The following is a 25,562-nucleotide window of genomic DNA, read 5'->3' on the forward strand; positions in this document are numbered from 1 at the left end:
TGTTAGCTCAGAGCTAATCTTTCTCAAAAAAGAAAAAATTCTGTAACTTTTAGATATATTATGATTCTCATTTAAGTGAGAATCTGTCTATATGTGCATATAAATTTGTTTAGTAACCTGATTTTTATGAAGTTGGAAAGTGACAAAGTGATAAAAATAAATCACACTTTCACTTTAAAACCAAGAAATGATACTTAGTGTCTTAAGTTTTCTTAAATCTGCATACTTTGTCCAGGTTAGGTTTCAGAATCTAAGATTCTTGACATTTAGGTCTGACCCAAATTTGTTCCGTTCTACATGAAGTGAGTTGCTTAAATTCTAAACTGACTGTAGAGCAACATGGAGTTTCTCATTTCCTTCTTATTGCTTGTACCATTCACAGATGTGTACTGGCTTTTTGATTAGTGAAGATAAGGATAACGTGTGACAGTATAGGCAAGAAAGAGGAGAAGTGGCAATTATCTCCATTAATAACAAGAAATGTGATTATATGAACATCTATTTCTTAATCAAGTAGGTTTTAGAGTGTCCATTAGTGAAAATGTTTATTATTAAGTGTCAGCAGGGAATAGAAAATAGTAGAAGAGACTCCACAGGGAGGCCTCTGGGCTGGAAGACTGAATTTTGACTAATTGTTCATTTCGTGAACTCATGGCACTTTTTCTTCCTCTTTTAAGTTCATTCTTCCCTGACCTGACCCGTTAGTGTAAAAATTGGACTGAAGATTTGACATCTGGGAGAGTCTCTCTTTACCTCTTGAGTCTCATGATGTATTCAAGGAATTTAATGGCCTATGTCTCTATATTTATTCTCTCCCAAAAGTAGTCGTTTCTCCCTCTATTGATTACTTAAGTTTGTTAAGGGAAAGACATTATACTATTTTAACTTAAATTAATACAAGTTGTTTACAAACATTTTAAGTATCTTGTTGAAGGATAAGATGATAAACTCCTAAAATTTTATCTTTTCATCCAACAATGTCAAATTATTTTTATACTTTAATGGTAATGTTATTGCAATTTTTCATAGGGAAAATTTTTTCATGACTCTATTACTTTTGAAAACTATTTGTAGTTAAATATCCATCTTATTCATTACAAAATTGGAATTGATTTCACCAATTCTCCCTAAGAAGTCATGAAGTATTGCATAGAAACAGTTGTCGTAATACCTACTTCATAGAATTATTGTAAGGATTAAATGAGTAATTATATAAAGATTTAATACAATTCTTGGCACATAGAAAATTTTCAATAAATAGTAGCTATTTTTATGATTAAGATAAAGTAAGAGAACCAAGATTCTCTGATGGTTTTTTTTTTTAAATAGAGTGAATTTTTTTAATTCCCTTCGGCAGAATGACACTTTTTTTTTTTAAATTTTTCCTTCTTCTTCTCAAAGCCCCCCAGGACATAGTTGTAATTTTAGTTGTGGATCCATCTAGTTGTGGCATGTGGGATGCCGCCTCAGCATGGCTTGATGAGCGGCACTAGGTCCACGCCCAGGATCCGAACCAGCGAAATCCTGGGCCACCGAAGCAGAGAGCGCAAACAACCACTCCACCATAGGGCCAGCCCTCTGATGGTTTTTCACTGAAACATTTTACCTTCTTTTTATACATTAGACATTTAGACTACATTTATGTAGTGAATTTTAAACGCATAAGATATTATAATAAAAATGCATAACAAATAAATATCTTTTAAAACATGTTCATACTTTTAAATGCAAAAGAAATAGTAAGGCTAAATCTGTTTATGTCACACAAGGCGTAATATTGTCAGGCAATGAGGCCAGGTGTAATACTGTCACAACCTTTGCCAAACAGCCTACAAAAACCTCAGCCAAGCCTAGATGGCCCTGGGATTGGATTCCCACCCAGTCACCCAGAATTATGCTTAGCAAACTCCTCATTGGGAAAACGACTCAGACTGACTCCGCGAGATACCGGGGGTCTCTTACAACTGGAATGTGTAGGTAAATACAAGACAGTATAAGGATAGGTTATATCAACTTGGACAGTGCTCAAAAACAGTGATAAAGGGAAAAAAAGACAAGTTGCAGAATGCTGTGTGTATCAGGACACCTTTTGTGTATATGTATAAAAAAACCCCATAAAACAATACTACGTATTGTTCATAGATATGTCATATAAAATATAAAAACATACTAGAAGGATACACAACACAGTTGCCTTTGGGGAGGAGAGTGGGAGACAATGGAACTCAGAATTGACGGCAAATGGGAACTTCAGCTTTATTTTTTAAATAAAAAAGACTTAAAGGAAATGTGTAAATTATTAACACTTTTTTCTTATAAGTGGATTTGTTAGGAATTGTTAACTTATTCTATGCACTTGTCTGCATTGCTTACATTTATAAAAATAAATGGGAAAAATATAAAAGCTAGAGGCCACTTACAGGTCAGCAAAAGGGGGTTGGTGCTGCATTACCCTTTATATTTTAGTTAAAACCAGTACATTAATCTCTCAAACTGACTGGTACATATATGTTTTCCAAAATTTAGGGCCATCATGCTATCTTTGGACAAATATATTTATGTAGTAAATATATGGAGTATCTACAATGTGCCTAGCAGTTTACTACTCAGGAGTGGAAAACTCAGGGTTCTCCAAGGTTATCCAGTCCTGGTACATGAGTATAGAACCTGGTGAGGGCTGTGGTAATCCCAAAGGCCTCATCTAAAGGCATTCTGCAAAAGTTCAAATATGTTTTTAAACACAGTGTGAGCCAAACTAAATGGGAGTGTGAGCCAAATTCTTCCACAACTGTACATTTCCGGTCTCCATATAGATGCTGAGACAGGACTTAACTCTTGAAAAGCCATGCTAGTACTGTTTCAAAAAGGTTTACCTCTGCAGCTTCTCTGGTAATTGTCATGACAAGAAAAATGAAATGAATCACCTTAGTACTCAGAATAATTGGGTGGTTATTTATATATGTAAAGAAGGAAAAGTTAACAGTCAGGATGGACAAAAGGTACATAACTACAGAGGTGGATAGTATGGATTTGCCTGATTTTAGTAATTAGTTCAACAGCTTCCTAGAGGTAAGTTTCAGTAATGGCAGACGTGCCATGTGTGTGTTATTCAGGCTAAACGTATGTAATGGAATGCTGAGTGAAGAGAAAAGGTCAGATGAGGGATAGAGACTCTGAGACTGTCATTCTTATCTTTTCACATAGTTATGTTATTTTGGTTTTGGAGAAAACGTGGTGGGCCCAAGTATGGAGGGAGCCTCAAGTGCAGCGAGTTAGGCCGTTTCCCACCTGGAACAAACAGCACCAGGATTTCAGCCTTCACTTTGCTCAACTCCAGAAGCCAGGACGCTCCAGAGAGGGCAGAGGGAGCTCCCTAGTGGCCAGAGCCTGCAGTTCAGCCCCTCAGCCCTTCCCCTGGCCACACAGCCTGGCTGCCTGAGACAAGCCAGAACAAGAGACAAGCCAGAACAAGAGACTGCGCAGGGCAGACTGGAGTCCAGGAGGGTGAGCGGCCTCTGCGGGAAAAGAGACCCATGGCCCAACCTTCTTGCAAAATCATCAGACTGTGGAAGAAGCATGTAGAAGGGGAAAGAATCAGTTTTCCCCAATCACGTTTAATTTTTTGCTGTCGTTCTGCCCCTTTATTCTTAATATTCAGTGGTAAGCATCCCAGAGTGTTTTGTCATCTGAATTTCCCAAATGCGAATATAAATTGACTTTCTCTGGTGGAATTAGTACTTCTGATTAGGGAATTAAATTGAGATTTTGTTTCTTTAATATATTAATCTAGTGTGTTGTTTTCATTAATTCCAGAAGTGGAAAGCTAAATAACCATTTAGAAGCTGCTATTCATGAGGCCATGAGTGAACTGGACAAAATGTCTGGGACTGTAAGTTAATTTATTTTTTCATTATACTATGTTTCTTTAAAAATAAATTGTATTATACTTTTTGGTAAAGTCTCTAAAATATTGTCAAGCAGCTCAGGTAGCAATACTAAATTACTGGGCTGGAAAAAATACTGTTATCAGAAAAGATTCAAAGTAATTTAAGAAAAAATAACCCAGCCGTATTAACTCTGCCTTTTTTCTGAGATAAATAACTTTTGTTTTTTTCCACATAACATTCTTTTAAAATGCAAGCAGCAGATTGAAGTTCACAATGTAAACTTTCTGCATTTGACTCTGTGAATAGCAGTGGCCATTACTGTTACCTAAATATTCAGTAATGCAAATTTCACTCTGTCCATAGAACAGAAAAGTGAAATTGGAAAGAATAGGGCCAAGATAAAGAGCGCATAGGCCTCTCATTTCCTTTCTCTTGTTACCTAAAAAATAAAATATTTGGCACAAAATACTGTTGTTACATTTTTTAACACTATAAACTCTGATTTTAAAGAAGTAGTGTCTACTTTTTGTTTACATTTTTATTGGACTGTGCATATAACAGCATTGAATGTGAGAAGTTTAATCATTATCCTCTAATTCACGTATTGGCTAATGTAAACACTCAAAATATAATTTTGGTAATTGCTAAAAGAATGTGAATTATCTTAAGCTATTCAACAAAGAAAGGTAGTTTCTTCTACTTTTACTTGACACGTTGTGTTAACAAGGTTATATGAAACCCATCCAGTGGCTACTGAATGACAGATGTAAGTTATAGATTCATAGAATGCTGGGGTTGTATGGGCTTTAGAGATTTTGTGATCCAACCCTTCATTTCACAGATGGCCAAATTGAGGCCTTGATATTTTAAATTTCCTGATCGAACTGTAGGAAAATTCCTGAGTGGGGATTAAAAATTGAAATATCTTCTGGGGCCAAGTGCTATCAATAAGTAAAGTAGATCAGTTATGAGAAAAACAGCAATTTGAGTAGATTGAGAAACGCCAACCAAGATGCACTGATCAGGGTAAGCTGCCTACCAGCACTCAGTCTTAGAGGCTCAACCAAGTGAGCTGTTGCTGACTTGGGTCTGGTTCTGGTTGGGGAAGGGCTTTTCCACACAGTCATTCTGGGGCTTAGGTTTTTTCTATATTAAGTGTCTACCATTCCTTAGAGCCCCAGAGAACTCCACTGTATCCTTTGCATCCAGTTCCGCAGGTGAGAGAAGAGAATGTACACAGAGGACTGCCAGGATAGGTTCTATGGACCAGGCCTGGAAAGTCACTCATGCTGACTTCCCACTGGCCTGACCCAATCATATGGCCTTCTTAACTCAAGTGGACTAGGAAATGCATTATACAATGTGCCTGCTCAGGAAGAAGAGAAAATGGGTTTGGCAAGCATCTTGCTAGTCTCTGCCTCAGGATATTTGGCCTTTGTGGCCAGAGGGCAGTTGGGAGTGATGGGGACCGTGGCAACCTGGGGAGTGTGCTCGCTCCAGAAGGAGCTCCTTCTTCCATGCTCCAGCAGATCTGAGCCATATGGAGAATTGCACCAGTGTTGCATGATCTTCCCATTTTTCATGAGACAGCAGAAGTGTAGAAGTAAAACTTCTCATTTTTTAGTGTTGACAGCTATTTTAAAACTATTAGAACACCATATGGCTAAATGAAAGACCTTTTCAGGGCACATTTGGTCCACAGGTTACTAGTTTGTAATCTTGGATAAAGGCTCCTTTCTTCAATTTTAAGTAGCTTTCAGCTATTGCTCTTTATCAGAGACTAGTGGTTTTAAAAAGTGTATATGGAGGGGTTAAGATGAAAGGCAGTTTGAGAAACTCATAGTTTTTTTTTAATATTATTTTTTAAAAAGCTCTCTGCATTTGACTCTGAATAACATTGGCCTTTGCTGTTATCTAAATGTTATTTTTAAAACATACAATTGAGCCAACTTACAGTGGACCTCAAGAGCTGATTATGCACATCCCTTCCCAACTCTGAGTTCTGTGACACCACCTTGGTAGCTTGAAATTGGCCATGGTGCAAGTATTTACACCACAGAAATTGGCATATGCTAATCTGTGTCCCTCCACAGGGGCTGGTTGTTAAGCATTTGCTACCACTGCCTTGGGCCCATGCTGCCTTTCCTGGGTCTTGACCTTGCCCTCTCCTATCAGTAGCCAGTACAACATGGGGCACCTGATCACTTCCCTAGCACCTGCCCTCTGCCCCTCAAAACCACACCTGCTGTCTGATACTTGGCAATCATGCTCTGCTACCACCCCACCACTGCTCAGTCTGATACACAGCCCTTAAATGCTGCTAGTTTCTGCATTAGTATGTAAAGGTGAGTTGTATTAAATGCTCTTCCCAGACTCCATAAGCTTAGATCTGCCAACAGATGGTAGGGGTATTCTATTTTCCATCCTGTTTCTTCTCATAACTAAACCTCCTGGGGCTGAGCTGTGTGCATGTTCTTATAATCTTTGACCCTTCCTGGTACTTGTAAAATAAGTCGGGTGATGAAGTAAAGAATAAAACCTGTTTGGTATGTATTTATCCCTTTTCCAGACTCTAGTGTAATTGGTGATCTAGGGATCCCTGACAGAAAAAGCCTTATTTTTGTCTTAAATGTACAGCAGGGGTAGGAACTGCTCATCACCTTGCCTTATGTTTGATTTTTCTCCAGTTGCTCCTTTGCCTTCCACTGTTTTGGGGGTCCACAGAGTGTTGCTCTGCTTGTCAGTTTCCAGGATTCCTTGTTCTCTGTAGTGACTGTGGGTGCACTGAGATCTGGGGTCTTGGTAAAAATTTTAAATGCCTTAGGATAGAAATAATCGAAAATTAAAGCTGAGGCCTATTTCCAATTGTTTCTTTGCTGGAAATCATAATGGTGTTTGTGATTTCAACTTCTGTTGGTTTTTTTTTCCACCTCTTTATTTCCAGGTTCACCAAATCCCACAGGGAGACAGACAAATGAGACCCCCCAAACCCAAGAGGAGGAAGATCTCCAGATAACAGGGACTATTCCACCAATGCACAGTGTTTATTAAAGGAACGTGCACAGATACATCTGTATATAGGTATTGATATAGCCGATGTTATATCAATATTTATACTATGGCAGATAGCTACACCACCACAGGGTGCTAAAAGAAGCAGTGATACAGTATTTTTTTTGATCAGGAAGGATAATGAATGCTGGAAAAACCAATCAAAATCCCTGAAGGATGAGAGTGATAAATGGTCAAGAGATTACTGAGAAACTCTTTTTTCTATAATACTAAAATTGTGATTATAAGAAATAGTCCAAATGTTTCTGAAGAATTTTCAATGTTGTATATAGAAAATACAGAATTTCATGGTGATATCAGAAATGTAAATATTGTACAATATTGTCATGTACAAGCGTACCTAATGCACACTTTATCTTTTATTGTACAAAGAAATAGTGTACAAAATTCTTTGGTTTCTATGGAGTACACCTACCAGAGACTACCAGTGTAAAGTGATAAATAAAAATACAACCTAAATGCTTTTCTATGATAATGTAAAAGATGCTGTTTTTGTATCTAACAGCAGAGAAAAGGCATGATGATGTATTACCTGAATTATGACATACACTGCACACCACTGAGTGTCCATTTATATTGTTTGTTTGGAATGAACTTTGCCTGGAAGCACTGGACTTGAGTTCGGGTGTCTAGGAAATTGAAACCTTGCAGATTTCTAAAGGGATGAGGGCTCACACGTCTAAATTAAGAATTCAAAAACTGCAACCATTTGTTGCATATTTTTTTTACCTAAGTTTTAAAGTAGAATAGGTTTTATAAAAAAAAAATCTTAGATGGACTATTTTACTCAGTCATTTCTGTAGTTAATGTGTGAGAGCCACCTGCTGAATTAGATAGTTTATGCTGCACCACCATTGATGCTCAGAGTTGAGTTTTTTTGCAAACGATACCTGGCAAGGTAAAACTTTCTGTTTCCATACATGGAGGCTAGAGCCCCACCTTGAAACCATTATCAGAGGTAAGGTTGGTTAAAATTCAGTTTTTTTGTAGTGACAAAAGTAAATATGAATCATCAAAGCAAGTTTCATATCCATTCATCAGTATTACTTAAACCAGAAGTTAAAGTGGCTTACAAAATTGTTAGCAATGGTAATTTTTTATCAGTATTATGTAACATATCAGATTTATTTTATTTAAAGAATTATTTATACCATTAACAGATTCTTATATATATATTAATGTGGCTGAAATGTGCAGGTTAAATCTATTAACCAAATTATTTATATTATATTAAGTAAGAAAAAGATATGAAACAAATGTAGAGAGAAAATACTACATTACAAGTATACAAACCTAAAACTGTGAGCCATTGTAAAGTACAAGGTTATTAATAAGAAATGTAGCACAACATAATTTTTCGTCTTTTTTTCACAATTTTTGTGGTGGTGGTGATAACCCTATCTCCCAGGCAACTGAGCAGATTTTCAGGCCTCTAGCCTGACTTCTGTTGATGGATTATCAAAAGAAGTGTTCTGTTATACGTTTATTCTTAGAACCACCAGCTCCCACCCCTAAACCCTTAAAATCCCTAGAGAGTGCTGCCTTGTCCCCTAACCTGGAGCTCACTCAACAGCTTAATGCCGGGGCTACTGGGAGGTCCATGCTCTGGATCGCTAAATGCCCACCACCTCCCTTACTCCTCCCCCTCACTGCCTCCCCCCCCACCCCCCACCCCCGCCAAACTCCGCAGTTCCACGATGTAGCAGAGTTCCAGTAACTCAGGAAAAAGGAGACCAAGGTTATTCCTCCAGTTGGTTTCTTGGGGCCACAGCAGAGCGCTCCACCTGGGCTCACTTTTGATAGCAACAGCTCTCAGTTCTTCCCCCAGGTCTCCTGTGTCTTCTGTCCTTTCCACTACCACTCTCACCTACCCCCAAGCCTGATGGAATGCAACTGACCACACTGGGCTTCATGGCCTGGAGGCGGGAACCCTTCCTTCTGGGGGGTGGGTTCGTGTTGTCTTTTGTGTAATGGTGGGATTCCCTGCTGGGTCTGTCATGCAGTCACCTGAAGTAATCTTTTGTGTAGTTTAGTTGACACATTTTTGTTTTAAGTTGATGTGTTTGGTATATTTAAACCATTAGTGTTGTCCTTTTTTTTCTTTGCACCAACCGCTTTTCTCCTGTTTTGTGTACAGTGGTTTTTATTCGCAGATAGGCACATATGTGTGTTTGTATGTTGGGTGTATCTGTGTGTATGTAGGGGTGTGTGTGTGTTGATATGCAGAAGTTTTTTTAGCCTTTGCTTTTTTGTCTTCAGACTGAGTTTGTGTTGACCAAGCCTTCTTTTTGCTATTTTCAGCTAATTAGGTTTGTGCTTCCGCCACCAATGTATACTTTACATCAGCAGACCGTGTAAAGTATGTCTGCCCATGGTTTCACGGGTTGCTTACGGCTTTGATGTGGGTGCTAGGTGTTGTTGTCTCAGTCCACATGGGGTTTTTTTCCCTCTCTTTGACAGTTGTTTCGTGTAAGCAGTTAATGTAAATATTGTTAGCATTACAGGTCATGCAGTGCTGTAACATTTTTTTAAATGTTGCACCTACTTTACAATTAAAAAATTGGTCACTCATGCTTGAATTTTGCCCATAGAGCCATTTCTTTCTTTGTACTGAAACCAAGTCATTTTTTTAAAAATGAAGGCTAGCCCTTCTACATTAGTACATTTTTTATTCCCTAAAACAAAATTTTTTTCCAACAAATCTGAGAATGCAAACAGAATGAAAAATTTTTGCTCTTTTAAAGATCATAATAGTCCAATCTCTTGGAACAGGATATCTAATTTTATTTTGTGTCCCTTAAGAGTCTTAGGAAGCACAAAGAGAATAAGCTACGCTTTTACGTAGTTTCTAAAGATAATTTCAAATGAGTGAAAATTGACTAGCTCTTGTTTGATTTGTCTTGTTTGTAGCATTAAAAGAAATCAGGGCTTTTATTTATTTAAAGGGACATTTTTGATTTGTACATTTCAGTCCATTATGAATGTAAATGCTTTAAGAGGAATATTCATCCCTTGTGATATCATGGGCCATTTTTAGTCTTTCATTTGGACCCTGACTTTGAGTTATTTGCTATGTGTGTTTTTTAAGTAAGCACAACCTTCCTTTTTGAACGTAACACTGCAGACTTGTGGAAGGAGCAGAGGGTGGCTACTTTGCTTTCTGTAAGTTTTATGAAGATCTCAACTGACTTATCCCATAAGGTGATTGCTTTTATCGTGTCAGACCATGATAACACACTATAGTTAACTTTGGTAATCTTCCATGAAGTTTGCAATGTTCTCTTGTAAGTCACAAGCGGTTTTGCATTGAGATTTTAAAATCTAAGATGCTTAAGATGCTAGTGACATTCCTCTTTCTGAAAGGAAAGCCACGGTTCTAGACCTTACTGAAAATCTGATATCTTGTTTACTTTGCCCATTTATATATGCCCAAATAGTGTAACACAAGACTTTTCAATGTAGTATATAAGATGAGTTGTCCATTACTTGATTCATTTAGGGACTGTGAACAAATACTATCAACTAGCCAGAACTGTAGTATTGAATTAGTTTATCTTTTTCTTTCATTCACTCTATCACATTTGCATTAGCCAAAGAGATAAGAACATTAGTAATTCATATGTGTAAACAACCCAGACGTGAATATTAAATCAATGAGCCAAGAAGCAATAAACAACTCAAGCATGGGAAATCCTGCTAACAGTGGGGAGTCTGATATAGAAAAAAATATATAAAAAGTATTATCTTCAAATATGAAAGATTAATTTGTATCTACTGTAAATATGTATTATGAGCCTTATTTGCTTTTATACACACTGTGTGTGTACCTCAGTGACCTTTTATAAACCAGAAAAGTGGTTGACTTAATAATTTGTTATGTAAATACAAAGTTGTCTATAAATTGGAAAATTTGATGCCAGATGGCTTCACAATATACAAATGTGTTTTGTAACATCATGCCTTTATGGATTAAGTATAAATACACTGGATTGTCTATGTAGAATAGTAGCAATTTACATTCACCTGCATTTCAAATGGATATTTTTGTCCAAATGGCTGTACTCTTAGGAAAAGAAAATGATCTGAACTGAACATTTTCAGAGTGAAAAACAAATATGGTTTTGAATTCAGTACAACTGAAAACTCCTTTTCACACTCAAGAATCTGTTCAATTCCATGCTAAATACCTTGTATGATGAGATGTCCACAGGAGATTCATTGATCCAGAATTGGCATCTACCTAGGTAACCTCCCCAAACTGGATTATTCTACTTTAGAGACAGACCGTGCATCTTAATTTCTAAATCATAGGCAGGGGAAGAACCACAGTCTTCTTACTGCTTTTCAACTTACTCTTTTCAGCTTTGTTTCCATACACCTTGGAAAGCACCACACAGGTAAACAGGGCCTAGTTCTTGTGCGCCAACTTGTCTAGAGTGTTACCTCAACTCAGGGCTTCTCAGCCTTGGCACCATTGACATTTGGGGCGAGATCATGCTTTGTTGTGGGGGTCGTCCTGTGCCTTATAGGATGTTTGGCAGCCTCCCTTGTGTCTACCCACCAGATGCAATAGCATTCCCTTACCAGTTGTACCAATCAACAGTGACACCCAACATTGCCAAATGTCTCTTGAGGTGGGTGTAGGGGGCAGGGGTGGGAGATAAATTGAGATTTGAAAACCACTGGCTTAATGGAATCAATTAGGGAACATATGTCTGTGTAAAATATGGGCATGTTTTCCATGCTAAAATCAACAGGAAACTGATTCCTAGATCAAAATCCAAGACAAAATCCATACCAAATGAGTGCTTCTCAGTCCGTGGTTAAGGAAGTGAATACATTAGTCGCAGTTTCATTTTCAACACAGTTGACACTGTTGATCATAAGACCCAGGACAACCATGTTTTGAGAACTCCCAAGTAGGGCTTAGGAAAGTTATCCAAATAACTGTGGTTCAGAGTTTGCGAGAAGACTTACAGCCCACTTTGGGTAACGGAAGGAGCTTCAGATGGTGGAAGGCTTCCTGATGATGGTGTAGCTGCCTCCTTTGGGTCAAGATGAGGAATTTGGCTAAGGGGACCATGGTATGCATATATTTTAACAGCTCCCTACAGCAGCCTGGCTCAGGTATCAGGAGTGTTTGTGTAATCCTCTTATAAGTTCTGATAGAATCAGTTCAGTAGATCTTGGAGATATCATCAATATATTTATTGATTCAATAAATATTTTTTGAGTCTCACTCTATGCCACATCCTGTGCACAGCACTGGGGATTCAATAGCAAATGAGACAAGCTTATTCTCTGCCCTCACGGAGCTGTCCAAGAAGATGCCAATTAAACAGGTAAGTATGATAAAGGGTGTTAAGGGCTGGGATAGGGGAGCCCTTGGGAGGTCCCGGTCTGGTTCACTGGGGATGGGGCTTGAGTGAGGATCAGGGAAAGATGAATAGGAATCAGGCCAAAGAGAAGTATGTGGCCTGGCGGAGGGTAAAAGAGAACGTGTTAGGGGCAGAGAGAATGGCATGCATGAGGCCTGGAGGTTGGATGAAGCGTGAGAGAAGAATGACTGAAGAGTAGAATGCAAGGGGAGTTATGAAGAGAAATGGGGCGAAGAGCAAAGTGGGAGTCTGGGCAAGTCTTGTCGAGACTTTGCACTTTAGTGTAACGGTAACGGGGAACTATTGGAGGGCTTTAAGGAGGGGTGATATCAGGTTTGGGTTTTAAAAAGATTATTCTGACTGCAGTGTGAAGAACAGGCACTGGGAGGGGGACAACACTGAAGAGCAAATGTCTCCTTTCAAATGCAACATTTTTTAGACGTATGTGCTTCCTTGAAAATTTTTAAAAACCTGGGCCCACCATAATTCTTCATATTACATTTGTTGAGCAAGTTCCATCCCAGTCCTGAGGTATGTATATAATATATATGTGTAAATTCACTTTAATAGTCATGAAAAATGCTATCCAGTACACTTACAGTTACTGCAACAACATTATTCCATATTTCTTTCACACAAATTAGTGCTCTATTGGTAAAACAATAATGTTTCTACTTTGAGGATCAGAAGTCGGGAAAGTTTAAAATCCCAAATTTTGTTAAATTGTTAGAAAGCAAGGCCTGCTAACCAGAATACACAGGTAAGTGTAGATCAGCTGTGGGCCTTTGGCATGAACTCTTCAAGCTACACATCTCCACAGGAAAACAGGAAACTACAGAGGAGCGTGCAAGATGTCGCAGGTACCAGGTGAGCAACAAGGATTATGAACGGAAAGGAAAGCAGGACCATAGAGAGTCAGGGCCCAGAAAAAGGCCATCTGGCCTCGGGGACCTCTGCCCCACAGGAGGGGGCACACCACAATGGCCTTTCATCATCCACTGCAGCCTGTGATTATGTACATGCTCTTCAGGGTATCGCCAACCACAATTAGTCACCTCCTACATTCAGCAAACATTGAACTTGAGGGCTTTTGAAAGCTAATTATCTAAAAAAAAATGCAGAGGCAATACAATAACAGTCATCCAATCCTGGTGTCCAGAGGCCAGCAAATAGCCCTTCCCTCTAGCACAGGGTCCTGTACACAGCAAATGGGCCCTCAACAGGGAAGCAGCCCATTATGATGTTTACAAACTGGACCCTGGATGGGGGTTATCTACATTCAAATTTTGGCTGTGCCACTAATTAGTTGGGCAAGTTACTTAACCTTTCTGTGCTTAGCTTCCTCAGCTAAAAAAAGTGTGTGTGTGTGTGTGTGTGTGTGTGTGTGTAATAATAGCACTTCCCTCATAGGGCTGAGTAAGAATTGAATGAGATAATGCAGCTGAAGCTTAGTGCCTAGCACATAGCAGACACTCAGGGAATGTTTACTGTGAAGCTACAGTTTGAAAGATTTAGATTAGAAAAGAGAGCTTCCTGCCAGCAAAAGGTGTTGTCAAAGAAAAGGAAGAGTTGGTGTCTGGGGTTGCTATGTCTCCCCAGGAAGTCTTTAAAGGTAGGCGAGTGGTTTACCTTCCCAAAGCAGACTGCGTCGCAGAGGCCTTTTCTGGTTCTCTCCTTCCAGCCCAGAGTTTCTGGATCTACTACCCAGGGTGTTTCTTAGATGAATTCTACTGTCCGTAATGCCACATGCAGCACTGGACCAGCAAAATGATTTCTCGATAAGCTAGTCTGGAAAATGATTTCTCCAAGAATTTCAGCGCATTGGCTGTGATAACCAGAGCAGAAGCCGAACTTCTAACCTTCAGCCTCAGAGTGAAGTTGGAACCGGCTCTTCAAATAAGTAGCTCAAGATGTGACAAGTTTAAACAACTTAAAATCAGTCAAATTGAGGAATGCAGAGTTTGGCACAGGCAAAAGTGTTATTTGACTTAAGAGACTGAATTTGGGGTCCTAGTTCTTGCCACTGACTGGCTCCATGCTTTAGGACAAATCACTGAAAAGATCCTGGGGCCAGAGTCCTATTGTGAATCCAGTCATTCAGTGGCTGTGTAACCTCAGGCAAATTACCCTCTCGGTGCCTTAGTTTCATCATCTGAAAAATGGGGATAATAAGGTCCTAAAATTACTTGAGGATTAAATGAAGTATGTGAAGTACTTGGAGAAGTCTCAGGCATAGTGTGCTCTGCAAGTCTAGCTACTGTTAATAAGAGAGGCCTAGCCTCACTCAGTCCCTTCATCCACGGGTGGGAATGGCACAGCCCTCACTCTCTTAAAGAGAGAACCAGTATTCTGTGGGCTGGTCACTTAAGGAGATCTTGCTGTTCACATTTAACCATTTATTTCTCTTACCTGATTGAAACACAGGTGCTCTTGAGAGGAGTAAGACTTTGTATCAAGCAAGAATCAGACAGTTCCCAAAAGATTTGAGAATATGAAAGGGGGGAGGAAGGTGTTCATAGCTATCCTAAGATTAGCTGTGCGTAGAAGACTAGCATGAAAATGAAAGAGATAATACACTAACGCATGCTTTTCAAAGGGGAGAGGAAAGAACTAATAATCTGAAGTGGGAGTATTTTTAAGTGCTAATAAGGATTATTATTTATTTCTTAATTGGAAGTTTATGTCTAAATACTGTAGCTAGACTTTTCAGACTGTTAAGCCTTAGGCACATCTTGCTAAAAAAGGGGACAGAATTTGTTAAACACTGATGGAGGGAGTAGGTTCAGCTGAACACCTAGCTCGCGAGGGGCTTAGGGTTTCCTGTCTCCTCAGCTCCCTGGGCTGCTGCAGAGCACAGTGTGTGGGGAACGTGGCCAGGAGGACTGGTCGCCCTAGGCTTTGGTACCTGGACTGTAACTGAGTCCCCCCAGAACATAGCTTTCCCCGCCAAGTTAATCTTAAATAGCTTTCGTGGTCAGGCAAGATATCCTTAGGAAATCATCTGTGACCTTTTACAGGCTCTGTGCCCCTTTTCCAATCAAATAGGGATTATCTTGAAGCGGTAGGTTCCTTTAAATTTCCAAACAAGCATGGAGGTTCAGGAGCCTGTGATTTCAGGCGAAGTCTCCCTGTTCTGGTTTGTTTGGCAAGGAATGGGCAGCAAAAATTCACAGGAGCTGGAAAAGAAAGCTTGCAAGAATTGGAATGGAGAAATGCACTGGCTTTCTCTGGACATGCCATCTGTCTGAGCAAGAGTCAACAAAGGAGAGGAGAGACTGTTTCCTCTCCTTACTCTTGGCTTTCTGGCTCTGCCCAAGTTTCCAAGACAGCCTTAGAGCAGGTGAGGCTGCTGGGAGGAGGGGAAGGTGTGGTGTGTGCATTTGCCTCATAAGGCACTCAGGTCAGCCAAAGGAGATCAGGCCACAGCGATTGCCATCCTGAGGAGCCCACAGCTTTCTGAGTAGAGAACAAAATAAAAAAGAGGTGTAGTTCCTGCCTCAAAGAATAGCTTTCCTTGTTCTAAAGCAATGATTTCCAAACTTTATCATCAGAAATTCCTATTAGTAAAATAAAAATAAATTGAGGATATACTACATACAAGTTAAATGCATTTGTATATGTGTGTGTACTACTGAATTAATAAATCATGTGCGTTATAAAACATGCAAAATAAAAATTAGGAAAGACAGACAAAAAAACCAAACAGAAATAGAAGTTTTTGTATTTCTGTCTCTCACCCCAATGGATTATCTTGCATTGTGCAAGATAATTCAATCGTGCAAGGCATTCAACTTTGGAAATCACTGTAAGGGATGAAATACTGGGGGGCTGAGTATCTCCACTGAGCAAAGGCAGTGATGGAACTGAACCACGAACTGGAGCTCCTTGAGGAGGGACTCATTTCTTCTTCTTCAACTTTTTATGTTCAATTCTAGTTAAGTTGTAAAGGAAAGAAGAAAGGGAGGAAAGCATTCCTGCAAATCTGAAAACTGACATGGAATGTATGTTTTATATTAGCTTATGTAAATTACTTTGATCTTCTATAAGCTCAAACTGTCTACTAAATAAATATATTTCTCTGGGTGTGAGACAGGGTCACTGCCAGGTTGTCACCTGCTCAGGAGAGTTGCTGACCCAGTGTGCAAGGGACTGACCATAGGTCCTATACTGCCTGTGCCACACTTGGTAGGAGTAAGAGGGCATGCCAATGCCATGGGAGGCCTGCCAGCTCACAGACGTGGGTCAGCACCCTGACCATGCACATGCACATGTACTCCATGCACTCCCAGCCTCAGGAGAGCTCTGGAGCTTTCTCGACAGGTCCCCAAGGTGTGTGATTCTAGGCAGCTCATTAATAAGGTCATGGTATTGTGGAAAAGGAGCTGAACTGGGTTCTAGTCCCAGCTCTGCTGTTAGCTCTGTGATCTTGAACAAGTGCCCAACTTTCTCCGAACCTGAGTTTTCTCATCTGTCCCTAGGGGCACTGATATTACCCTACCTGCTCCACAGGGTTGTCATGAAGTTCACGTGAGTATGCATATGAAAGTGCTTTACAAAACCGCAAAACATCTTACAAATGAGGCCAAGGTATATAGACTCATGTGTTAAAGTCTTTTCAAGGCATAAAGACAAACTTTACTTAGAGATCCTAGAGTTAACTCTCCTGAGGATTTTCCTCCTGAGGAGCCCAGCTTAGAGGGAAAGTGGCTCATGGTAGATTTCTGATCTGAACTCAGAGCTCTGGAAGCTTTATAAGCCTAAAGAATAAACCAAATGAACAATAAACCAAGACTTCCATAAAGCAATTTGGGTAAATTTCCACACTTCCAAGTAATGCTAAGATTTCCAAAGGATGTGATTTGTTCATTCTTTCACTCCAAAGTATTTATAGAGCATCTTATCTCTGAGATAAAGTAAAAAAATAAAAAAAGGCTCCTCAAGGGCTCGTGTTCCAGTGGATGAAAAAGACATGTAAAGAATTGTTGCAATACACTGACAAGAGCCATGAGCCGGGTATGAATGACAAAGAGCTTGGGAATAGGGGGAGGCTTAAATATTGGGGAATCAGATAAGTGACTTATGGAAGAGTAGGAGTTCAGGCATTACCAGCAGGAGTCAAGGACATTCCAGAGAGAGAGAGTGAAACGTAAAGGCCAGGGGCGAGGGTGGGGCACGGGAAGGGGTAGAGAACAGCCTGGTTTTCTGGGAATGGTGAGGGATTAGTAAGTCTTGAATGTAATGTCCAGGAAGGAGAAAGTTAGACAATAAGCCTAGCAGAATGTTAGAAGTAGAGTGCCTAAGCTCATGGTGGAAGTGGGGTGCCAGCAGGTCTTCTAGGCCAGCAGAATATGGAAGGCCATTTGAAACACTTTTAAACCAGATCAGTAACAGCCATTCATTCATCTATACACATAGCAATAAATATTTATTGTGCTTAGCATATGCCAGTACTATTCTGGGATACAAGGTAAATATGACTGCCATGTTCCCACCCAAATAGAATATATAGTCTAGTGTCAAAGACACATACCAAAAAATGATTAAAGTGTAACGAATGTTATGATAACCGTAGGATTCTATGGCATCATATAATTTTCTTTTAGAAAGGTCACCCTGACCATAATATAGGGATGGATAATTTTTCCTGTCCTTCTGGAAAAATGCCTGTAGCTCAAGTTTGCTTCACTAACCTCAAGGTAAAAACCTAGTTGCCCTCTGAGAGGCTCAGGCAAGATGTCATTGGCCCCTGCAGTTAAGGCATGGAGAATGGCCAGGTTAAGGCCAGCAATCTAGTAGGGTTATGTTTAGAACCCAGAGCCATAGGGTTGGAGTCAGAAGGCTTGTGCTGTAGAATCCACTCTGTTGCTGATTATCCATGTGACTTTGGGCAAGTCACACCACTCACTGGGCCTAAAGATTTTAAGTGGACAACAAAGTTCCTTTCAGATTAATATTCTAAGATTATCTGGAAGAGGGGTAATACTCAGCATGTTCTAGTTAATTCGTGTTTATGAAGGAGACTTCTGCTGGGGTTTTCTGTGTTAATCTCTGTCAGATCTACCTACTCATGGGCTGACAATGAAGAGACAATCTCTGGAAGCACTTTCTCCATGTAATATGGGTCTCCTGTACTTCACGCTCTCCTTTTTGTTGGAATGAAGTAAATCAAACAGATGGGGTAACAAGGAACAATCCAATTAATGTGTGCATGTCCTTATACCCCACAGCAAGCAATTATCTCCCTTGGAATGGATTTTGACTTTCTCTTTTTTACTACTTTGATGGGCAGCAAACACCCTCACCAATCCATCCCCATGTCTATACTTTCTATGGCCAAGATTTACAAGTCCCTGTGAAATCAAAGAAATTATCTGAAAGCCTGATAATTGTGGCAAGGATGATAGGGAAGATGGGGTAAGGTATCCCAGTGTGACAGCCTGTCATTCCAGGGGGCAAAAAGGTGGTGTATCTGTCAACATGCCTAAAAATGAGGCCACTTAGATGATGACAAGTAACTCATATTTTCTTCTGCAACTATGTCATTCACTCATTTTCAAACTAGGAAATAAGCAAAGAACATAAGTGGCAATTCCTGTCAAGATTCACCACTGCTGTGTCACATCCCCTGTGTGTGCCTACCCCAGGCTCAGGGAGGTGGCTATCATTTGGGGTCTTGGTTGCAGTCAGCTGGTGCCTGAGGAGTCATGATGAAGGCTTTCCCCTCCATGTCCAGGGGCTGATTGATGCTGGCTGTCTGGGACTTCAACTGGCACTGTTGGCCAGAACACTTACACGTGACTTCTCTGTGTGGTCTGGGCTTCCTCACAGCCTTGCATCTGGCTTCCAAGAGCAAGTGTCCCAAGATACAAGAGAAAGAGCCAGGTGGAAGCTGTGCTTCCTTTTCTAACCTAGCCTCCAAAGTCACATGTCATTGCTTCTGCCTAATTTGATTGGTTAGAAGAAAGGCCCTAAAGCCAGCCCACATTGTAGAAGAAGGGAGTCCAACTCCCTCTCTTGATGGAGTGACAAAAATTTGCAGACATTTAAAACCACTACACCACTTTTTAACAAAATATGTGATTGTAACATATTCTCTTTGCTGGTCTAAGAATTGCTAAGGTAAAAACAATTGCTAATTTTTTTGAAGAACCTATCATGTGCCATGAACAATGCTAAGCACTCCACACGTTGTGAGAGTTAAATTACATACGACTCCCTATTCTATAGGACAGGTACTATTACTTCCCCGTTTTATAGACCTGGAATCTAAAACTTAAAGATTTTAGGTAATTTGTCCATGTTACTCAGGTAGAAAGTGGTAGCCCCAGGAGAGGAGCCCAGGTGGGCTCCGGGTCCAGGTGCTTATCCCATAAGCAAAGCTGTCACGTTTCCTCATGTCCTGTCTCATGTGTATAAGTGTGCATAAGGTGAAGTTCAGGTACTCGAAATAGATTTCTCAAAGTTAGTAAGTGGATGTATAACTCTATCCACCCTCACACACAAAAACATATTTGTACAGTTCATAATGATATGGAGAAAAGTTCCTCTTCTTGGTAGTTATTATGTGAAAGTTTCTGGAGGGAGGAGGTCAGATCTGAGGGAAAGATGCCATAATAACCCTTTTGTGGGAGATAGAAGGGAGCCTCCCTAGCCAGGTTGCAGAGCAGGAAGGAGCCTCTCGGAGGGAGAAGGTGGTACTGAGTATTATAGTAGAAGGATGAAGAAAAAGGCAGTTCCTCGACCCTCCAACCCACCTCATTTCCCATGGGAACATCAGGAGATTTTGGGAGAAGAGACTTATCTAAAAGAGATTTCTTTCTTGTAAAGAGATTTACAAAAAAGATGCTATGTGCTGTGCCATGTGAACTCCACCTATGTCTCTGAAAATCTTCATGAAATTGCAAAACATCACAATGGATTTGGTATAATTGGGTTTATTGTTATAGCTAGTTTAGAGGCTGAGTTTTACATCAAGGATAGTTCAGAATTGTCCCGTGCTGATAAAGGTGACACTAACCTCTGGGTTCTTAAATCATGCCCTATAACAAGTAGTTCATAGACTGACAGAGTGATTGAATTCATTAACTAGTTTCAGTCTCACTAGGGGCCTCTTCATCCTTCCTGGGAACTGGCCTCAGGCTCAATCTGTTCCAGGAAGAATGAATCTCTTCCATCAGCATATGCTTACTGTGTGCCTGCAACGCTTATCATACCCAGATACAAACAAACCTCAGTAAAACTAAATTCTGTATTGAGGCGCTGTTCACCTTGTTTTGCCCACTCTGGATATCAGGAATCTCCTAGGAAAGTAGGTCCCACTCAGTCCAGATACATAACAATCCCTCAGTGAGTCAATGAAACCAACTCCAAGTACTCGTCGGGACTAACCCAACACTGTGGTGAAAGATAACTTTTATTCTTTGTGCTTAACAACAAAGAACATTAAGGATTGTCTCTGGTTCCTCTTCATTAGGGAAGTGGCAAGAACTCTTCACCTGTCTAGCAGAAGGCACAGCTCTGGTTTGATTGAGGTCAACTTTGGGGTCCCTATGTTGTTCTTGACCAGTGTCATCTACTGACTCTTGCCATAGATTCTTGGTGATAAGTCCCAGCCTTTGCACTTGCTCTTGCACAAAACATAGCCATTAAACAATAAAGTGTCCATTGTTTCCCACAAAATGCTTCCATTTCCTCCCTCAAGCTCTGAAAAATCTGGCGCTGGTATTGTGGGTTTTATAGCTTCGTGTCTCTACCACCTGCGCATTCTGATAGCTGTTTTCTGATTTCCCTGTGGAGATGGATAAATATTCACAGCACCAAAAGGAACAAGAGCTTTATGCCCCATTTAAAGGGAAGAGTTAGTTATATTCTGGTTGGAGTCATAACCTAAAATGGATCCCTCATTGTGTGGAAATACCGATGCCATTACACCTCCTGTTCAATATCTTTAAGACTCTCCCTGTCGATGGTCCCTAAAGAGTACTCTTTAATCACTGAGAAATTCTCTATCATTTTCCCCAATTGTTCACATCCCCTTCCTATAAAAGGACCTCATTGCCATATGACTTATGTTGTCTTCCTAGTTCCCCACCCTGCTGAGTAAGGCTTGGCCATGCACTAGTTTCGGCCAATGGTTTGTGAGTAGATGTGACAGAGCCTGTTCCAAGAAGGAGATTTAAGAGTCATTGTGTATTTCTGTCAGGTCTCTTGCTATTTTCTTTATCCATAAGTTTTAATTTTACATGAGAGCTATTCCTTCAATCTGATCCCACAGTGAACAAGACGTGTAGAGCAGAACTGGACAGAGCTTAGCAGAGCTGTAGCTGACCTGCAGGAGTCAAGACACATGAGCAAGAAACAAAACTTATTGTTTTAGGCCACTAGAATTTTGAGGTTGTTACTAAAGCATAGCCTAGAAAAAGTTGATTAAAACTCTCCTAATGTAAATTACACACTTACTGTGTGTAGGTCCATGTGGAATATGGAGTTGTACAAGACACAGTCTCTGACTTCTAGAAGCTTACAATCTAAGACAGAAGATTAGACACTCAAGTCTCTGTTAAAGTAGCAGAATTGGCTAAGCTGATGAGTGAGGCAGGAGGACCATAAGGATGGTTAGCAGCCTGGAAAATAAGAGGGCGATTTCACAGAGGAGGGAGGATTGAGAGGCTGAATGATGCAAGGAGTTCAAGGAGGAAAAGGACTGAGCAGATGTCTGTGGATTTTGTTTCTAGAAGACAAATAGGGTCTTCAAGGAAATACTTCCAGGTAAGTGGGTAGAGGGGGAAGTCAGATGCAAGGGGTTAAGGAGGTGGAGAGGAAGAAAAGCCATCCAAAAAGATTGCTCTTTCAACATGTGGGGAAGTGAAAGAAACCATAGTGAAGGGGGAAGTCAAAGGGTTGTGGCTCTTTCACAGGATCATGCAGCATATTTGGGGTTTCTGCCCCCTACATTCTCTTCTCATAGAGTTTACCATTGCCCAATGTGCCTGCTGAGTGGAGAGGGAATCGGTGATCTCCATGCTTCCAGCCTCAGATGACTAGACCGAGGTGAGCACCTCATTGAAGAGGGCCAACCTGAGTGGCCCATGACATATCACTTGAACAATCAGGCTCAAAAAGATGATGGGATAATCAGCTTCCTTCTCATAGGAGCCCCAACCAAGAGGCACAGATGAAAGATGCTCTTTGGGAATGGATCCTTGAGCTGAAAATCAAGGAGAGGAGAATAAAGTGGCTATTTTTGGGTCATGTGCATACCTACGTTATGAGGACCCACAGGAAGGGGCTGGGAAAGAGAATAGCAGATACAAGGAGAAAAGTGGAGAAGCCCCCAGTAGGAGATAATAACCAACCTATAGTGCTTCATATATGCCAAACACTATACTAAGTCCTTTACATTAATTTACCTCATTTATTTCTCATAACAATCCTATGAGATGGGTACTGTGATTATCCTCATTTTACACATGAGGAAACCAAGACACAAAGAAGTTGTGCCCAAGATGACTCACAGTAAACCCATGATACAAACTAGATAGCCTGGCTCCTGAGTCCTCGCTCCAGCCACATGCACTACTGCCTCTCAAAAGGGATCTGAGAGACCCTCTCTGAGGCCCCTGCAGTCTAACCCTTCCTAAGCTGAGGCTCTTTAGTTTTATTGGATTTCCTGAGATCATCTGAGCTTATTGGAACCATCCAGAATGGGTTTCAGTTCCTGACAACTGAAAGAACCTGAACCAAATCAGATGGGGAGATTTGAGCTTTCCAGTGGGGGAGACTGGAGATATGAGAGATTGTTGATGGAGCAGACCTGCAAAGAAGCACGAGGGGATGGGGTTAAGGGAGAGGGAGAGATTTTTCTTTTCCTATAGCCAGGACCATCTGGCTTCCTTTTACCATCAGGCATCCACAGTGCTACATGGCAAGTCAACTAACCAAACTATTAGGAGTTACACATTATCCAGTGGCTGTGCATTTCCCACTGGCTCAACCATGAATGGAATGGGTGTGGTTGGGCCTGCATGCCTCCAACTTCCTGAGCCTTAGTTTCTCTGTCCATAAAATGTGGATGATGATTAAAAAAATTGAGAGAATTTGACTTACCAGGATACTGGGGAGACTGGGAAAATACAGATCAGCATGATGCAATTGCCCCCTGCGGCAGCCAACTGGGGTCTTGGGTCAGGTTTTCCTGAGACAGTCTCTGAGATGGAGGTTTGAGGGCAGGAATTTGTCAGGGAATGCTCTCAGGATGAACACCTGTGAGGAGTGAGGGCAGCCCAGCTGAGGAGAGGGAGAAGTTGTAGCCAAGGCTACAGCCAATTCCATGGGGAACTCCAGCTGCGGTGGCCCCTCAGAGTTGTCCCAAACCGAGGCATGGGGGCTGTGCCTCTGTACCTCACCCCCATTGAGAAGTCTTTGGGCCTAGGATGCCTTGTTAGTTGAGGCAGTTCCCTTGAGACGAGGGCGGTTCCTGGGGAGAAACTCAGCTGTGAGAGCTTTAGGAGGCAGCACACCATGCAGACGGGGGATCATGCCTCGCTCGTGAATGGGAGGACCTGGGCGGCACTCCACAGCATCCACTACACATGAGAACTGAACCCCAAATAAGGCAGGGAAGCCTGGGCTTTGGGAAAGGTTGGGGGCTGAGAGGAGCCAGGAGGAGATTGCACAAGGTTGTTCCATACTGATATGGTCTTGCTCTGTCCCCACCTGAAATCGTCAGGAAAGTAAGTGACCCATGAACATGCTGCATGTGTCTGATGTGAGTGTGTGGAAACTGTGAAGGGATGGACGCCTGTGTCTAGTCTGAGGCCAAGAAGCCCAAGAAACTTAGCAAGGAGTCAGAGAGAAGCTGGTGACAGTGGGACACGGAAACTGTAGGGAGGCCAGGGAATCAATCTAAATCTCCAAAGGGCAGGGAGGGCCCCATGAGGGTCATATTAGACAAGGCCACTTTTCCCAGCATTTGGGTTTTGAGGATTTCAGACCTCAAAGAGCAAAACAGAAGGAACTTGCCCTCTGCACTGCCTGTGTTCCCAGACCACGCCTGGGCTGTTGAAAGAGTTACTAAGAATTGTGTCAGACCTGATTCAGGTAACACATGACGAAGAGGTGTGTGAAAGGATCAACCTCCACCCAAAGCATCCTCACTTCAGGGGTTAAGGGACTGTTATGCAGTGAATCATGCCCCCACCCCCAGCTTCATAAGTTGAAGCCCTAATCCCCAGTGTGACTGTATTCTCAGACAGGCTTTCATGGTCATAAGGGTGGGGCCCTGATTCCATAGGACTGGTGTGCATATAAGAAGAGGAGCTGCGTGCACAGAGAAAAGGCTGTAACACAGTGAGAAGGCAGCTGTCTATAAGCCAGGGAGAGAGGCCTCAGGAGAAACCAACCCTGCCAGCACCTTGATCTTGAGTTTCCAGCCTCCAGAATTGTGAGAAAGTTGACGTCTGTTGTTTAAGCCACGCAGCCGGTGGTGTTCTGTTACGGCAGCGCGAGCTGACGAACATGGGGAGACAGGCAACCAGGCAAGCAACAGGCTGATGACTGGGACCGGAAGCGTCCTGGAGTTTCCCTCCTTTTTCCTGCCTCGCTCTGGAGGGGCTGGTCAGTGGCTGGGGACACCTGGCAAGAGATGTGTTTCCAAGGCTCTATGGGAGTTCTGGACACCCGAGTGGATCACACTAGAAATCAGGCCCTCCTGGGTTGCTTTGCAAATCGCCTTCCAGCCCTGTGTTCGCTGGCTGCTTGCACTTGAGGAAGCAGAGGGAAGAGCTGCAGCTTCACACGTGTGCCTCCTTCGTTTCCGGCCACCTGCTTGCTTGTTGGCTGTTGCCAATGCCACCTGAATTCAGCCTTCAAAGGAAATTTGTTTCATTGTCATTCTTTTGGTTGCAGTTTGGAACTTGGATAAAAAGTATGATCCAATTTAAGAAAACATCCGATGCCCAAATCAAAACTGAAAACTGGAAGACGAGAGAGTTTACTCTCTGGGCGCCCTTATCTGAAAAATGAGAGAGTCACACTAGATTTGTGGTTTAAAAAAAAAAAGATTCTTTAAACCACAAGAAGTCTTTCTTCAAAAGAAATCTTACCGGGAAGCAGAAACAAAGGAGGTACATAGAGCTGAGCTCCTCGGATCAAGGGGGAGGGCGGAGCTCCAGAATCCTGCCCACCAGGGTGGGGCTCTGCAAAGCCAGTCTGCGTACCATTTTAC

The 25,562-nt window shown here is 41.4% G+C and overlaps 1 protein-coding gene across 27 annotated transcripts in view; it reads left to right on the top strand.

The window, feature by feature from the left end:
- The window catches only part of MBD5 (methyl-CpG binding domain protein 5), a 416,685-nt gene extending 409,244 nt beyond the window's left edge, over positions 1–7,441 (top strand). For all 27 annotated transcript variants that reach the window (XR_011428206.1, XR_011428208.1, XM_070240856.1 and 24 more), the window contains 2 exons: positions 3,814–3,889; positions 6,832–7,441. Coding sequence is in view for 25 of the 27 variants with exons in the window: in XM_070240856.1 (XP_070096957.1) it covers positions 3,814–3,889; positions 6,832–6,903 (148 nt within the window). In the remaining 2 variants the exon portion in view is untranslated. The remainder of the gene's footprint in view (positions 1–3,813; positions 3,890–6,831) is intronic.
- The last annotated feature ends 18,121 nt before the right edge of the window (positions 7,442–25,562 follow it).

Source organism: Equus caballus, chromosome 18 (genome assembly GCF_041296265.1).
Source record: "Equus caballus isolate H_3958 breed thoroughbred chromosome 18, TB-T2T, whole genome shotgun sequence".
In the NCBI taxonomy this organism is placed as follows: Eukaryota; Metazoa; Chordata; class Mammalia; order Perissodactyla; family Equidae; genus Equus; species Equus caballus.